Source organism: Portunus trituberculatus, chromosome 48, assembly GCF_017591435.1.
Source record: "Portunus trituberculatus isolate SZX2019 chromosome 48, ASM1759143v1, whole genome shotgun sequence".
Taxonomy (NCBI): Eukaryota; Metazoa; Arthropoda; class Malacostraca; order Decapoda; family Portunidae; genus Portunus; species Portunus trituberculatus.
The window spans coordinates 13,927,435-13,944,363 of NC_059302.1; the positions used below are offsets into that span (position 1 = coordinate 13,927,435).

A 16,929-nucleotide genomic window follows, 5' to 3' on the forward strand; every position below is an offset into this window, starting at 1 on the left:
TATGCCTGGTGGAAACAAAGTTAAATGAGGCAATAAAAATAGACATAGATAAAAGGTATAATATATGGAGGAGAGAGAGTGGGTAAGGAGGAGGAGGAGTCATGATGATGTTAAGGAAGGAGATAGTGGTAAATCAAGTGGGGTTTGGGGAAGGAAAATCAGAAATACTGTATGTTAAGATGCATATTAACAAAAAGGAGTTAACAATCATTGGAACATATGTGCCACCAAAACAAACTCATGGACTAACCAAGAATATAGAGACATGATAGATGACACAATAAGGAGTCTTACAAGAATCATTAAGGAAAGGAGAAAAGTGATATTGATAGGAGATTTCAACTGTAAGGAGGTAGACTGGGAAAATTATGAAAGTGGTATGGGGGAAGATGCCTGGGAGATAGATTCCTGAACCTAATGATAGATAATTTGATGGTCCAAAGAGTAAAGGAAAACACAAGATTCAGAGGAAACGATGAGCCGGCAAGATTAGACCTAGTTTTACAAGGGATATACCAATTAACGATGATATAAGATACAAGTGCCCATTGGGAAAGAGTGACCATGTAATATTAGAGATGGATATAGAAGAAGGAAAGGAAGATAGAGATGAATCATACAAAGGAGACCGATTAAATTACAGAAAGGCTGATATTGAGAATCTCAAGAACTATTTTAAAACGTAAACTGGGAGGAGATGGAAAACTCATTAACGGTTCAAGAGAAATATAACTTATTTTTGGAAATATACAAAACTGGGGTCAGGAATATGTTCGAAATATAGACCTAAAGAAGAAGGAAAGAAAGATTGGTTTAATGCAAGATGTGCTAGGGCAAAGGAGAAACGAGATGGAGCATGGAAAAGGTGGAGAAGAAACAGAAATCCAGAAAATAAGGAAAACTTCAAAACAGCAAGAAATGAATATGCTAAGGTGAGAAAGGAAGAAGAAAAGAACTATGAAAAGGACATTGTCGAAAAATGTAAGGAACAACCAAAATTGTTCTACAGATTCATAAATGGAAAAATAAGACAAAAAGAAACAATAGAAAGGTTAAAAGGAGAGAACGGAATGGTGGAAGACCCAAAAAGTATGGCAGAACTGTTAAATAGTAAATTTCATGAGGTCTTTACTAAGGAATCCAAATTTGAAAGACCACAGGGTAATAGAGACTGTCTATATGAAAGAGATTAAAGTAACCAAGCTTGAAATAAAAAGTTGATGACGGAATTGGATGAGGAAAAGGCAATGGGACCGGATGAAGTCTCAGGCAGAATACTGAAAGAATGTAGGGAAGAACTAGCAAGTCCAATATACAACATCATAAAATGCTCAATAGAAAATGGAACAGTGCCAGTGGAGTGGAAAAGAGCTGAGGTGGTTCCCATATATAAGAGCGGAAGGAAGGAAGAACCTTTAAATTACAGGCGGTATCACTAACTAGTGTAATATGCAAGATGTGTGAAAAAGTAATAAAGAAGCAATGGATCGAGTTTCTTGAAGACAACAAAATATTATCAAATAGCCAATTTGGTTTTAGAAAAGGTCGGTCATGTGTGACAAATTTATTGAGTTTCTACTCTAGAATAGTTGATAAAGTACAAGAGAGAGAGGGATGGATTGACTGTATTTATTTAGATCTAAAAAAGGCTTTTGATAAAGTGCCACATGAAAGATTACTATGGAAGTTAGAGGAGAAGGGTGGCTTAAAAGGAAGCACATTGAGATGGATGAAGAATTACTTAAGGGGGAGAGAAATAAGGACGATAGTTAAAGATATGAAGTCCAAGTGGAGAACAGTAGACAGCGGAGTGCCACAGGGGTCAGTATTGGCACCAATACTTTTCTCGTATATATAAATGACATGCCAGAGGAGTGAACAGCTACATAAATCTGTTTGTGGACGATGCGAAACTGTGCAGAGTCATTAAACAAAAGAGGATTGTGAAATACTACAGGAAGACTTAAACAAGATCTGGAAATGGAGCAAAAATGGGAGATGGAATTCAATGTGGACAAAAGCCATGTCATGGAAATGGGAAAAAGTGAAAGACGACCAGTGGGAATCTATAAGATGGGAGATGGAGTAGAACTAGAAAAAGTAAAAAGGAAAAGGACTTGGGAGTGACAATGGAAGAAAATAATCAACCGGTTAGCCATATTGATAGAATTTTCAGAGACGTATAATTTGCTAAGGAATATTGGAGTAGCATTTCACTATATGGACAAGGAAATGATGAAGAAATTGATAAGTACTAAAATAAGACCTAGATTGGAATATGCAGGAGTTGTGTGGACTCCCATAAAAGAAACACATAAGAAAATTAGAGACTACAAAAATGGCTACAAGAATGGTTCCAGAATTTAAAGGGATGGCATATGAGGAGAGATTAAAGGCAATGGATCTACCAACCTTGGAGCAGAGAAGAGAGAGGGATCTGATACAAGTTTATAAATTGATTAACGGAATGGATGAAGTGGATAATGAGAAACTGATCCTGAGAGAAGAATATGACTTTAGAAGCACAAGATCGCATAGTAAGAAACTAAGGAAGGGACGATGTCTGAGAGATGTTAAAAATTTAGTTTCCCAAAGATGTGTTGAGACTTGGAACAGTTTGAGTGAGGAAGTGGTATCAGCAAAGAGTGTACATAGTTTTAAAGAAAAATTGGATAAGTGTAGATATGGAGATGGGACCACACGAGCATAAAGCCCAGGTCCTGTAAAACTACAACTAGGTAAATACAACTAGGTAAATACACACACACACACACACAGGGAGGAAAAATTAAATTATATTAGGGCAAATTATAACCATATAAGGGAGTTCTTTAATGAAATTGACTGGTCCGTGGTATACCAGGAAAGGGATATGCAATTGAAATACGATAAATTTATGGATTTGTATAACTCTGCTGTGAAAAGTTTGTGCCATATTACAGAAAGAGGACTTTAAATAATAAACAGTGGTTTAATAGAAATTGTGAAGAAGCAAAAAAGAACAAAGAAAAGGCATGGAAGAAACTTAAGAAAAACAGTGATGTATTATCAAGAGAAGTTTACAAAACAGCAAGGAATAGATATGTTGAAGTAAGGAGAACAGCACAGAAGGAATATGAACAGAGGGTGGTGGAAAACTGTGATAGTGACCCATAAATGTTTTACAAATTCATAAATGGAAAACTAAATATAAGGGAGTCAATAGTAAAGGTAAAAAATGGGGAAGAAGTATATGAGGATGCTGGAGATATAGCTGAAATTTTGAACGACAACTTTTGCAAAGTGTTTACAAAGGAGGAGCATTTTATGGGAGGAAGGCCTACAGAAATAAAGCAAATGCAGGACATCATGGTTACTAAGGAAGATGTAAGGAAAATTATAAGCAATTTGGATATTAATAAATCAATGGGGCCTGATGGCATATCTGGGAGGTTGCTAAATGAATGTAAGGATCAATTGTTGAATCCTGTATTTGATATTGTGGAAACCTCCATACGAACAGGATTAGTCCCGAAAGAGTGGATAGTTTTAAAGAAGAATTGGATAAGTGTAGATATGGAGACGGGGCTACACGAGCATAAAGCCCAGGCCCTGTAAAACTACAACTAGATAAATACAACTAGGTAACACACACACACACACACACACACACACACACACACACACACACACACACACACACACACACACACACACACACACACACTTAGTTTGGTTTGTAAACATACAAACCAAGTTCTCAAAAAAATTTTCATCATTATCACAAGAAAGATTGCATGGAAAACTATAGAAAAACCAAATATTAGTTCATTATATTCATTATTTCAGGCGTGGTGGTCTAGTAATTTAGAAAGCTTTCAGTGTTTCAGCTATCTGGGCAGACAATGGTGCGGAGAAAGATGTTTAGAAGAACTACTAAAAATACAATGGTAAATAAACAGTAGTAGAAAATTTACTTAGAATTCAAGATAATCCTATGTTTATTTGTTCAGTAGGCTACGTTTTCCATGCAGAACACAAAAGCACTTATTTAGAATAAGGTAGAGAGCTTGAATTCATCCTGAAGTACCAAACATAATTTCAAGACATATAGAAATAAAATATAGGCCAAGTTTAAAAATAGCCTTTAGATCATATGATGTAAGTCACAATAAGAAAAGTTTGTCTAAAAGTAAAATGAAATTTAGAACTGGACAAAGGCAGTTTTACTGCACAACTATGAAAGACCTGTAGCATCAAAGTGGAGTGGAACATTTTGATCATGACTGCACTGTTTTGATCAAGACATTGGTGCATCTAATGGTATCATGACTGAACTCCAACTTCCAAGACATCTCATTGCAATGGTAAACTCTCAAGATCTCCTTGAAGCCCATGGTAAAAGTAATAATGAGATAATCAGAAAATTAAGAGATCATCACTTTTAACAACAACTGTGCTGAAAAGCAGTGCTGGTACTTACCAATGAGAGTGATCACAAAGTTCTTTAAGTGGTTGGTCTGTATTTCTGATATCCCAGAATTTTGTTTTGCAGTCATCCCCACATGTTGCAAGATAATACTGCATGTTTGGATTGAAGTCCAAGTCCCTGTAACAATAATGCAAAATAAGAGAAAATTATTCAATTTCACTTTTTAAATCTTAATCTTATGTACATACCATACACATTGACTGCATCTCAAAATATATTTGTACAAACAAGAGGCACAAAACCACTAACCTTACTAACTGTGTGTGTGCTCCCTCCACACACCATGTTGGTTTCATGGTTCGCATGTCCCAAGCCCGCACACTTGACCCATGAGTTGCTGCCACCTGAGAGCCATGCTGATGAGGGTACCACCGACCACTTCCCAAACTCACAGTACCACGACCTTCTACAGTAACATTTCCTATGATCTATAATACATTCATAAAAATTCTTACCATTGGAAATAATAGAAAAAAAATAATAGAGTGGCTGATGATACATCAACTATGAACATTTTAAATTACACAGTATAATATATCGAACCATGCCTTGCTGATGTTAATACATAATCATTTTCTTCTGCAAAACCATCACTTTAGAGAAATGGTATCACATTAGACAGATTGACTCTTGAAATACCTTAGTTTGACAAAAATCATGTACTGTAATAGAAATTTATCATAACAGGGTCAACAATTACCTTTGCTGATCTTCCAGCAGCTTCAACATCCCAATAGAAGATGTGGTTGTCAACAAGTGTGACAAGGTGAGAATCATTTTCTGGTGCCCATACCACAGACCAGGCCTGGGAGCCCAGTCCAGGCACTGGAGAGCCTGGGATCTGTGCATCCACATCTGAGGCACCATTTAAACTACATAACTTTTCTACCTGTTCACCACCAGATCTGAAAAACATAAATATAATAGTGCAGGAAAAAAAGGTTATGGATATCTCTGATGCCTTGTTCCCAAAATAAATAAGTGACCCCCATGGAAATGACCAGAGGAGATGGCCCTCCCATTCCTTTTCATCCAAAGGATTGACACCAAACATTCAACCTCTACCAGCACCTGTTTTATACATGTACCCATATACCCTGTTCTTCCAACTTTCTAGTGACCTTCCTCTTATATTAGCACCTTCAATATCACTCACACACTTTCTTTATAAACTCTCTACTTTTTATCCTCTCAACATGACCACACCATCTCGAGTATTTCTGTCCATTCCACCACTCTACCATTTATATCACTTGCACAGGCACTCATACCACACCTTTTATAAATATTTTCAATCCTTTCACCTGATATCCTCAGGACAGAACCAAAGTATTCTAATTCATTAATTTGGTGTAATACAGCACTGTGGCTGTGCAGTACTTTCACCACATGTAAAACTCTCTCTCTCTCTCTCTCTCTCTCTCTCTCTCTCTCTCTCTCTCTCTCTCTCTCTCTCTCTCTCTCTCTCTAATTGTCCCTTATCTCTGACAGATGGATAAGGAGGTGGCATGACAAGGTAGGGAGACTTGAGATGAAAAGGATACTATTATTATTAAAAGGGTGTTATTACGAAAGAAAAGAGTCAACATTTTAGTATATATATATATATATATATATATATATATATATATATATATATATATATATATATATATATATATATATCTCAATACACCAAATAAGAAGGTATGGCCTGGGCATCCCTCACCTTGAATCATCAAGTGATCCAGAGGAAGATCCTTCAAGGGAAAGTCTCCAGATTGCTGCTCCAAATTCACCACAATAATCTTGGGCTAATAATGAAAATCGCAATTAAAGTACTTCATATGAAATTACAAAATGTCAAAAAAAATTAAATGAAATATAAAAAAGCATTGAAAGAGAACAATTTGTAAAAGAAATCTACCATGAATTCAATGGATTAAGAGGTAATATATGCCTGCTTATCTATCAAACAACTTTTATCTGAAATGTTTCTCTAAAAATAGTTATTCCAAAAAGGATAGCCACAATTAACAAGCATCTTTCTATATCAAGTCAACATAACCTTAAGTACAAAACCTTTTTTATTTTCACTGCATTTTTTTTACAATATGCATTATGGTATGGCAAATAGCTTTTGTATTGCCAGATTTCTAATCCCTACCATGTTCTTTTTGTTTTAGAAATTATTCTATTGTTCACACTTCTGCCAATAGTTTTGGGCAAATCTATGATCTACCTTTATATCACACTGAAATCCATAAAGGAACTTAGAAAAGAGGTCACATCTTATTTCATTATGGATGTGAGAAAACTGTGGAAGGGTGCCTAGTACCACCGCTCTTCCCCTTATTGTTGTTTACTACAATACATTTTTTATATAAGCAGGGAAAGCTGGCCAAGGGCAAAATAAAACTAAAAGAAAAAAAAAAAAAAAAAAGGCCCCACTTAGTTGCCAGTCACAATACAGGCCTGAGAGTTAGCAAAAAAAAAAAGGGTCAGGGGATAAATATCTTGAAAACCTCCCCTTTAAATGAAGTCAATTCATAGGAAATTGGAAATACAGAAGCAGATAGGGAGTTCCAGAGTTTACTAGAGAAAGATAAGAATAATTGAGAGTACTGGTTAACTATCGCAATAGAGAGTTAGACAGAGTATGCGTGAGAGGAAAAAGAAAGACCTGTGCAAGAGGAGAGGCATGCAGTTAGCAAAATCAGAAGAGCAGTAAGCATGAAAATAGCAGCAGAAGATAGCAAGAGATGCAACATTCCAGTGATGAGAGAGAGGCTGAAGACAGTCAGTCAAAGGAGAGGAGTTAATAAGATAAAAAGCTTTAGATTCCATCCCATCTAATAAAACAATGAGAGTGGAATCCCCCAAACATGCAAAGAGTACTCCATACATGGTCTTGTACAGAGTTAGCAGTCAGGGAGGGGGAGGGGGGCTGAGAAAAATTTATGGAGATGCCTCAAAATGCCTAACTTCACAGAAGCTGTTATAGCAAAAGATGAGAAGTGAAGTTTCCAGTTTATATTATGAGCAAAATACAGACTAAGAATATTATGTGTAGAATAGGGAGACAGTTGAGTGTCATTGAAGAAGAGGGTATAATTGTCTGGAAGACTGTGTTGAGCTGATAGATGGAGGAGCTGAATTTTTGAGGCATTGAACACTACTAATCTTAGAAAGATCAGAAGTCAGGCATTCTGTGGTTTAGATAATCATTAATGAATAATAGGAAGAGAATGGGTGATAGGACAGAACCTGGAGGAACACCATTGTTAACAGATTTACGAGAATAACAATGGCCATTTACCATAGTAGCAATAGAGTGGTGAGAGAGGAAACTTGAGATAAAGTTGCTGAGAGAAGGATAGAAACTGTAGGAGGGTAGTTTTGAGATCAAAGCTTTGTGCCAGACTCTATCAAAAGCTTTTGATAGATCTAAGGCAACACCAAAAGTTTCAACAAAATTTCTAAAAGAGAATGACCAAGTGGAGCAGCCTTGATGGAAACCATACTGGCAATCAGATAGAAGATTGTGAAGTGACAGATGTTTAAGAATCTTCCTAGTGAAGACAGATTCAAAGACTTCAGACAAGCAAGAGATTAAAGTTATAGGGCAGTAATTTGAGGAAGTGACTGATGTTTAAGAATCTTCCTATTGAGGATAGATTCAAAGACTTCAGACAAACTAGAGATTAAAGCTATAGGGCAATAATTTGAGGGATCAAAATGGTCACCATTTTTAGGAACAGGCTGAATGTAGGTAAACTTCCAGCAAGAAGGAAAGGTAGAAGTCGACAGACAGAGTTGGAAGACTTTGGCCAGGCAAGGTGCAAGCACAGAGGTACAGTTCTTGAGAACAATAGGAGGGACCCCATCAGGTCCATAAGCCTTCTAAGGGTTTAGGCCAGTGAGGGCATGGAAAACATCATTGCTAAGAATTCTAATTAAAGGCATGAAATAGTCAGAGGGAGGAACAAGCCCAGAATAATCTAAAAAAATTAATTATTAGCAAAGGTTTAAGAGAAAAGTTCGGCTCTAGAGACAGATGAGATGGCAGTGGTGCCATCACAATGAAATAAAGGAGGGAAAGATGAAGAAGTTAAGTTATTGAAGATGTTTTGGGCCAGATGCTAGAAGTCTCGTGGGGAGTTGGAGTTTGAAAGATTGACATTCTTATTAATGAAGGAGTGTTTGGCAAGTTTGAGAACAGACTTGGCAAGATTCTGGGCAGAAATATAAAGCATAGGAGATTGTGGACAACCTCTCTATCATATATAGCACAGGAACAGGCTGTTTTAAACTAAGGTTTGGAAGGTTTAGGTTGGGAAAAAGAGTGAGGAATGTACATCTCCATGCAGAACTATCACCTCCGTTATGTGTTATGTGCTCAGCATACAGAGTTGGGTCTCTGATATGTAAACAGTAATCCTTCCAGGGAAAATCAACATAGTAACTCCTCAGTCCACAAAAATGGCAGAGATGAAATGCCAGAGGCACTTCTGCTCTGGGGGATCCAGAGGAGGGATTGGAGAAATGGGACAAAATACAAAAATGAGATTGTGATCACAGGACCCCAACAGAGAAGATACAGTAACAGCATAAGCAGAAGGATTAGGTCAAGAAAATTGTGCATATAGTCAACCCTCAATATAACGGATTTTCATCTGTTATAATGGACTCCTATCCGTTATAGCGAGGGCATCATTCCATAACATATCACAGGAACTCCACCTGGCATGCCGTGGGAGCGGGGCGGCGGTGGGTATAAATACCGAACAAATTTCGGGATATAACAGATCTGTCCGGTATTTCCATCAGATGTAACGGCCCTTGGTTATAATGGATCTTCGGATATTACGACAGATCCTTGTTCCCGTATCGTCCATTATATCGAGAATTTACTGTATTTATAAGACAGTTGGGAGTGCAAGTAGGGTGTTCCACCAGTTGCTCTAGGTCAGTGTTTCCCAACCTGAGATGCTAGCACCCCCTGGGGGTGCTAGCATCAATTATAGGGGGTGCTGGGAAGTGATGCACATACTTCACTTTCTTTTATCCTTCTAATAATAAGATATTAGTTAGAGATGCTGGACTGCTTAGACATGACAAGTGGTGCTATGGTTGGTAAACGCTGCTTTAGGTCACGGAGGATAGCAAAGTTGAAGGTTAGTTCACCAGGATGGTCAGTGGAGGAAGAGGAAAGTCAAAGCTGGTGGTGAACACTGAAATCTCCGAGGATTAAGATCTCCACAAAGGGATAGAGAGACAGAATGTGCTCTGCTTAGGAAATTAAATAGTCAAAGAATTTCTTATACTCAGAGGAGTTAAGGGAGAGGTAAACAGCATAGATAAATTTTGCTAGAGAGTGACTTCTGAGTTGAACCCAGATGGTGGAAAACTCAAAAGATTCAAGAGCGTGATACAAGAACAAGTCAAGTCATTGCCCAAGTGGACGTAGCATCAAGCTTCTGAATAAAAATTAAAATGGAGAAAGTAGGAGGGAACAGAAAAGGGGCTCTTTTCAGTTGCTTCAGACACCTGTGTTTTGGTGAGGAAAAGTCAGACACTTGAGTTTCGGTGAGAGAAAGAAGATGAGATTTAGTAGATGAGAGGAATATAATTGCAGTACAGTAAACCCCCGATTATCTGAAACAAAAGGGGGAAGCCTCTTACGGATAAGCCGATTTTTCGGATAATCCAGATTTATGATTTTTTACCTAAAACATTACTATTTTTTTTTTTTTTTTTTTGGTAAAAAAATCATAAAAACTACTGTTAAGAAACCCCCCTTGGGGCACGCACAGTTATCTTGGTCCTAAATCCTTCTTCTTGTGATGCGAGACAGCTGGGAGATGCCTCTGGGTGAACTGCCTTAACTGTGGTCCTGCCTTTTTTATGTCAGTACCAGTAGCATTCCCAATGCCATATTCGTGGGTGATGGACATTCCTGACTGACCCGCCTTCAGCTTGTCCATTATCTCCAGCCTCTGCTGTATGGTAAGGACAACTTTCTTCCTTTTCCCGGTTTCTTTGGGCACCTTAGGCATGGTGATGATGAAAGAAGCGAGGTGGAAATACAGGTTGTAGAATGTGGCAGGCGAGTGTAAACACAGTGACACGACTGCTAACTGCCAATTGTAAACAATGAAAGAAAACAAATGCACGATACGTTAAACAAAACACGATTAAAACGTATTTATTTTAATTGTTTTTATCAATTTTAAATGTTATTTTAAATGTTATTAGAATTAGCTAAAGTAGTTGAAGAGTAAGTTGAAAAGCAAAAGAAAAAAAAATTAATTCAGATCAGAATATAGCTCACCTTCCGAAAACTTTTTTCCCGGTAATGAAAAGAGTCTTTAGTTTAAGAGTGTTTCCCTTGGCAAGCTATAATGAAACAAACTAGGCTAACAAATGAAAGGACAGGAGGAAAACAAGAAAGGGTGCCAAGTACTGATACACATTAAATCAAATTAAGAACCGGAGACAAATACCGACCACGCCCGAATATGCAAAACCAAATTACAGAAGCCAAACTGAAGCGACAGAATTACACGAACCGAATGAATCCTTTCACCATGAGTAGGCTACAAAAGTTAACTAGGGATGCCAATCAGCCATAATCCATATTTGCCAAATAACAAATGCCAAATATGGAGAAACAAAAAGTTCATGGATTAGTTTTAATAATGTGTTAATAGTATATACATAGTTATTTTGATTTATTTTCATGTTTTTAATGTTTAAGAACGTTTTAGTGAAGAAAAAAATAAAAACTTTAATTGCATTATCCAAATCAATTTCGAATAATCCAGTTTTTCGGATAATCTGCTTTTAGATAATCAGGGGTTTACTGTATTCTTCCAGCCCTGCCTCCTGAACACTGGGGCAGAGTATGTGATACTCACTGTTATTATACACAGTTGCTATCATATCTGTGCTTTGTGGGGCAGCAACAATCCTCCACACTTCCCCTGCTGGATGCTCAAATGTCTGCTTGGTGACCAGGCTTGTGTCATCATCAAACTCAATTAGCTGTACCTGAAGGTCAAATACAGTCAATTCTCAACTTACGTGAGGGTTACATTCCTGGAGAATTTGCATTCTTCAAACATAATTTTTCCATAGAAAATGATGGTAATAGGAGGGGAGCAGTTACATTTCTGGCCATTGGGAAAGTCTGCCTATTTTGGGGATTTTGTTCCTCAAACCTTAAAAAACTATCATCACTAGGTCAGGAAAACAATAAAAACATGTTTTCATTTTATAAGCTCTGATGGTATGCAACGTGCTCTCCTTCAGTCCCGCCTCATGGGCAATCACAGACAATCACCGACATCTTTTCTCCCCTAGCAAAGTGATCTAACACTTCCAACTTCTTTTCAGTGGTCACAGTCTTCCTTGATTTCTTTGAATCACTTTGTTGTGAGAGGATTGAAGGATGCTTGGATGCCATAGTATAGGACATTAGGTGAAAACAGAGAAAATTATCTACTCATAGTGTAGGTTAGCTCCAGACTGAGGATTGAGGTCTTATATATACATCTATGTTCACAAAACAACATTTCTATTAGTTTTTTACAACCTTTACCACCAAGAAAGGCATGTTTTGTGATGCACAGAATGATATCTTGCATGGAACACAGAGAACAAAGCAGAGCATCTCTGAACTATCACTCAGTGCCACAGAGTCAAGGTAATCCTCATGGCATAATATGAAAACAAAGTTATGATATCCATTATAGTAGGCAATGGAGGAGCAGAAACACAAATATTGTGGTGAAAGCAACACATAAGGTAAAGAGGATCAAAAGAAGAAGCAGCAGCACCCATCACCAACTGATGACGTACAAATGCCTCATCTGCTTTGTTTTCCTTGTTCCATGCAAGATTTCACTTTGTGCATCACAAAACAATAATTTCTTGATAGTAAGGCTTGTGAAAAGCTACCTCATTTGATGGCTCCTAAGATGCATGGGCATCTTAGGAGTTGAGTTAACTCGCGCTAAATAGAATAAATCACGTTATTTAATCATACCTCCTTAAAAATTGTCACTTTACATTGAAATTTCATTATTCAAACAAGCATTAATCGAGAGTTGACTATACATCAATGAAAAAATATCAGCTAATTCATGAGAAGAAAAATATAAATAGTATAATGGACAGATATTTTGCTTGATTGCAGTATACATGTATAAGTAATTTTTTTTAAGATATAAACTACAATTAAGAAATAAGATATGACTGGAATACGAAGATTAACATACATTAAAAGTAGAGGACAAAATATTAAGACGTAAATTTATTAAGGAATTTTCTTCAATTTATTAGGAAAAAAATTCAATATTTGAACACAAAGTGAGCTAAATAATTAACAACACTTGTAATAAATATTCGTATATTATATATTAGTAAAGTTAAACAAAACTTACCTGGTTAGTTCTTCTCAAGGATTGTGTTCCAACAAGGAAATTAATCTTTTCTGTTTCAGCAGAATGGGCAGCGAGGGCTCGGGCCTGAAACACATTGATATCACTTCAAATTAATGATAAGATATCCTCAATTTCAACACAATTTCATATCAATGTATCATCCAACTCTAAATAAGGGATTATGGACATTCTGAATCATAAGTGTTCTCATCACTGCAATAATATTAATCTCTCTCTCTCTCTCTCTCTCTCTCTCTCTCTCTCTCTCTCACTCAGATCAGGTATGTATAGTAAGCAATTTTAATTATAGGAATGTTGAATGGAGCTTGGTGGTGGCAACACTGAAGCAAAAAAAATTCTTAGGATCATTCAGGATAATTCTTTAAAGCAGGCAATTTCAGAACCCACATGGGGAGATAATATTCTAGATTTGACTCTGACAAACAGGGAGGAGGCAGTTATGCAGGTTGAGGTTGGTGGCCAGCTAGCTAACAGCAACCACAGTGAAATAAGGTATGAAATAAAATGGCACGAAGCTTTTAGAAACGAGCACTAAGAAAGTACAGTGGTACATTGAGATATAAATTTAATTTGTTCAGTCACAGAGCTCGTGTCTCAAAACAATTTTTTCCCATTGAAATGCTTTTTCCTTAGAAGTTACTTCTTAAATCAATAATCAGGGAGGCATATGAAATAGGAAACAAAACTTCAGATTTTACTAAATAAATTATTATATGAAAAAGAAACACCATCATGTGTTATAATCACCATGTCCAACTCTTAAGCACTTACATAGACAATGGTGGTGAAAGCAAACATCCACAAGTATGAGTAACCACAAATAAGACTAACTCAAGTTCAACTCTTGATATAGTAGTACTTTTATTAGGTGAATTATAGGTAATAAATATTCTATGCATGACAATAAATTCATGAGGTTATAAATTTTATATACCTAGTAACTTACTTGAAAATCTTCAAGACCATATATGATGGGAGCATCATCCATTTTGAAGTCTTAGCTGATAAAATGTCCCCAATATCTTCTCATATAAAAAGCTACATCCAGAAAATCTTGTTCAGTAATCTGCAGTAAAGTAAACAAATAGAATATCAATATACAGTGGTACCTCGAGATATAAAATTAATTTGTTCCGGAGTTGCTTTCATATCATGATTTTTTCGTATAATGAATCGCATTTTACATGTAAATCGCCTAATTCATTCCAAGCTCTACGAAAAAACCACATTAAATTTTATAATAAGGGTAAAACCAGAATGAAATAAGAGCCAAATACATTTGAATCATTCAATATACTTAACCTAACCATTAATACCTGCAAATGAAGTAGATAATAGAACATAATGCAATAATAAATGAAAAGTAATAATACGAAAATGTGGAACCTTGCCTTGCGAGTGAGACGATGTCTGAAAGCGAAAGTGGCGGCAGAGGAGGAGGGCAAACAGCAGAAAATATAGAAAATGGCAGGAAACATTAACACTTAACTTTACAAAACACTTAAAATTATTATTATTAGCTGTTACAAGTACTTTCAATACCATAATCCTTCCTACAGCCTACTCGGCATGTGGAGAAAATGGCCCGCTCCTCGTCTCATAGCAACACACACGTACATACATGCACACAAACGCACACACATGCCAGATGGCTTTATACTTTTATTAATAGAACATCCAAATGGCTTACTCGTTCAAGCAAGAGTCAAAACTCCACTTGTGAATTATATTCACAATGTTAAAGCCTGTGAAGCACGATTGCAAAATAAAATAAATACGAACTGCAGCACTGACGCATTCAGTTTCGGCGATTGGACAAGGATTCCGTAATGTAAACAATACGTCCAATACATGCCGTCGCCTGCCACTAAAACAAGAAGAGATGGACTGTTTCACTGTGTTTACGTATTTACCTATGGTGTTTTTATTTACATAGTTTTAAATTTGTGGTGAATGCTCCAGCAAATTTGTAATGAGTGCTGAAGCAATTTGTGTCTTGCAGACTCCTTGCTTTTGATGTTTTTGTGTTCAGTGGGTCATTAACTATGTATGTACAGGCAACTTTCCTTTTACAAATAATATTCAATTTATGAAATTATGAGTTATGAATAAAACATTTTTCTCTATCCAATAATAGAAATATAGGTAACGCTTACAATATGTTGTGAGCAAAACCAAAAAAATAAAATAAATAAATAAATAAATAAATAATCAAATGCAAATCAATCAAAATTTCAAGTAATTTCAAATTTAAGAAATTAACAGTGATAATCATCACTAATATAAATTTCACTTCTATTTTGTTTTTAAGAGCTTTTCTGTTTTGACTGAATGATCTCACATTAATTCTTTTCCTAAACAATTTAAATTTTCTGAGCATGCAATATTACAATAATAATAATAATAATAATAATAATAATAATAATAATAATAATAATAATAATAATAATAAACATTGCATCTAGAAACATCCATGATAGAGTGATAACGTGCTGGTCAGACATTGCTAGGGTCGGCAGATTGAGTATCTTTCGGGCTTGTGAATATAAGCTGTTCACTGGGAGGTTACTGGTGTAGCTGGGGTGCCACAGTGGGGAGTTGGGTTCACTTGGTTGATGTTCTGGAGAGCATCATATGTGATGTATACCAGAACTAAAAGCAACGAACCTTAACTTTAACACTGGGAACTGACACCTAAGCTAGCCTTTCCATTACTTAATACAGAATACAGTGGAGACTCAATACTCAAATGTCTTAATAGTTGAACGTTTCAATACTTGAATGCAAAGCTTCAATTTAATACTCAAAAAATACTTTATAGTTGAATGTCCACACATGTGGTTGTAAGCAAAGGTTCCCTGACCTCTATCTTCCCCGTTCTACCAGTTGTGCTGCTGCGGTCATTGGAATAACATTTCTGTGCATTCTGTCCATAGTTTTTCATTTATAAACTTACATTAACACCAAAGCCTTATTAGTGGTGAAAATATTTGGTAATCGAATAGCTGCACATATGGTTGTAAACAAAGCTCTGGCCTCTCCTTCCCCACCATCACCATTGTCCCATTCTGATATCAATATTACCAGTAATACCAAAGCAAAATACAGTGGTTCTTCAACATACGATTTTAATTCGTTCCGTGACAATCGCTGTATATAAAATAATTTGTATATCAAATCAATTTTTCCCATAGAAATTAATGGAAATACAATTAATTCATTCTTGTGATATGAATTTACCCCCGCACCCAAAAAAAATAATAAAAAACATGCTTTAAATACCAACCAAACATAGATTTAATATAAGATAAATACAATGTTTATTGTATGCATGATATAAATTAACTATATTGCTTAAAATAACAACTTAACCTGCAAAACTCGGGACACATCGATAGACGTTCATCACGCAAGGCATGGGGCACATCGATAGACGTTTAGGCTTTTTACGGCTATATTTTGGTTATTTTTTTCCCATTTTCTTTGCTTGTGAGCTAGCAACACTCATCAGGAGTAAACATATGCTCTACATCGCTGTGTCACCAACGGTAAATGGTAGGAGCGATCGACAGTGATTTCATTGTGTCTGATTCTGCCACCTCTCCTGTGCGCCTTACTTCTATACCTTGGGTCTCTCGCCATGTTACGGGGAGACAACTTTTGAATGAGAGTGGTATCAGAACAGAGAGAGAGAGAGAGAGAGAGAGAGAGAGAGAGAGAGAGAGAGAGAGAGAGAGAGAGAGAGAGAGAGAGAGAGAGAGAGAGAGAGAGAGAGAGAGAGAGAGAGATACTCTCGCTCTAGCTAGCCACCATTGAACCCGATCGGACGCAAGGCCCGATTTTTTGCATTGAAAAGAGGAAAAGTTGCTTGTGGGCAGAAAACCATTTGTACTCACTCGTTTATTGAATTTCTAAGTGTAATCAGTATGTGAATATCTAATTTTTAATACTAAAATTAATTTCTTCACTTACCTATTTTTCATACAAAATATAGCAGTACCACTGCTCCAC

General features: G+C 36.4%; 1 protein-coding gene across 2 annotated transcripts in view; it reads right to left on the reverse strand.

Annotated features, from left to right (window-relative positions):
• LOC123498626 (EARP-interacting protein homolog) overlaps positions 1-16,929 on the reverse strand; it is a 37,117-nt gene that overhangs the window by 7,171 nt on the left and 13,017 nt on the right. For both annotated transcript variants that reach the window (XM_045245922.1, XM_045245923.1), the window contains 7 exons: positions 13,865-13,984; positions 12,898-12,981; positions 11,371-11,503; positions 6,180-6,264; positions 5,172-5,376; positions 4,721-4,899; positions 4,463-4,588 (listed from right to left, as the gene is read on the reverse strand). In XM_045245922.1, coding sequence (XP_045101857.1) covers positions 4,463-4,588; positions 4,721-4,899; positions 5,172-5,376; positions 6,180-6,264; positions 11,371-11,503; positions 12,898-12,981; positions 13,865-13,906 — 854 coding nt within the window. In that variant the 5' untranslated portion in view covers positions 13,907-13,984. The remainder of the gene's footprint in view (positions 1-4,462; positions 4,589-4,720; positions 4,900-5,171; positions 5,377-6,179; positions 6,265-11,370; positions 11,504-12,897; positions 12,982-13,864; positions 13,985-16,929) is intronic.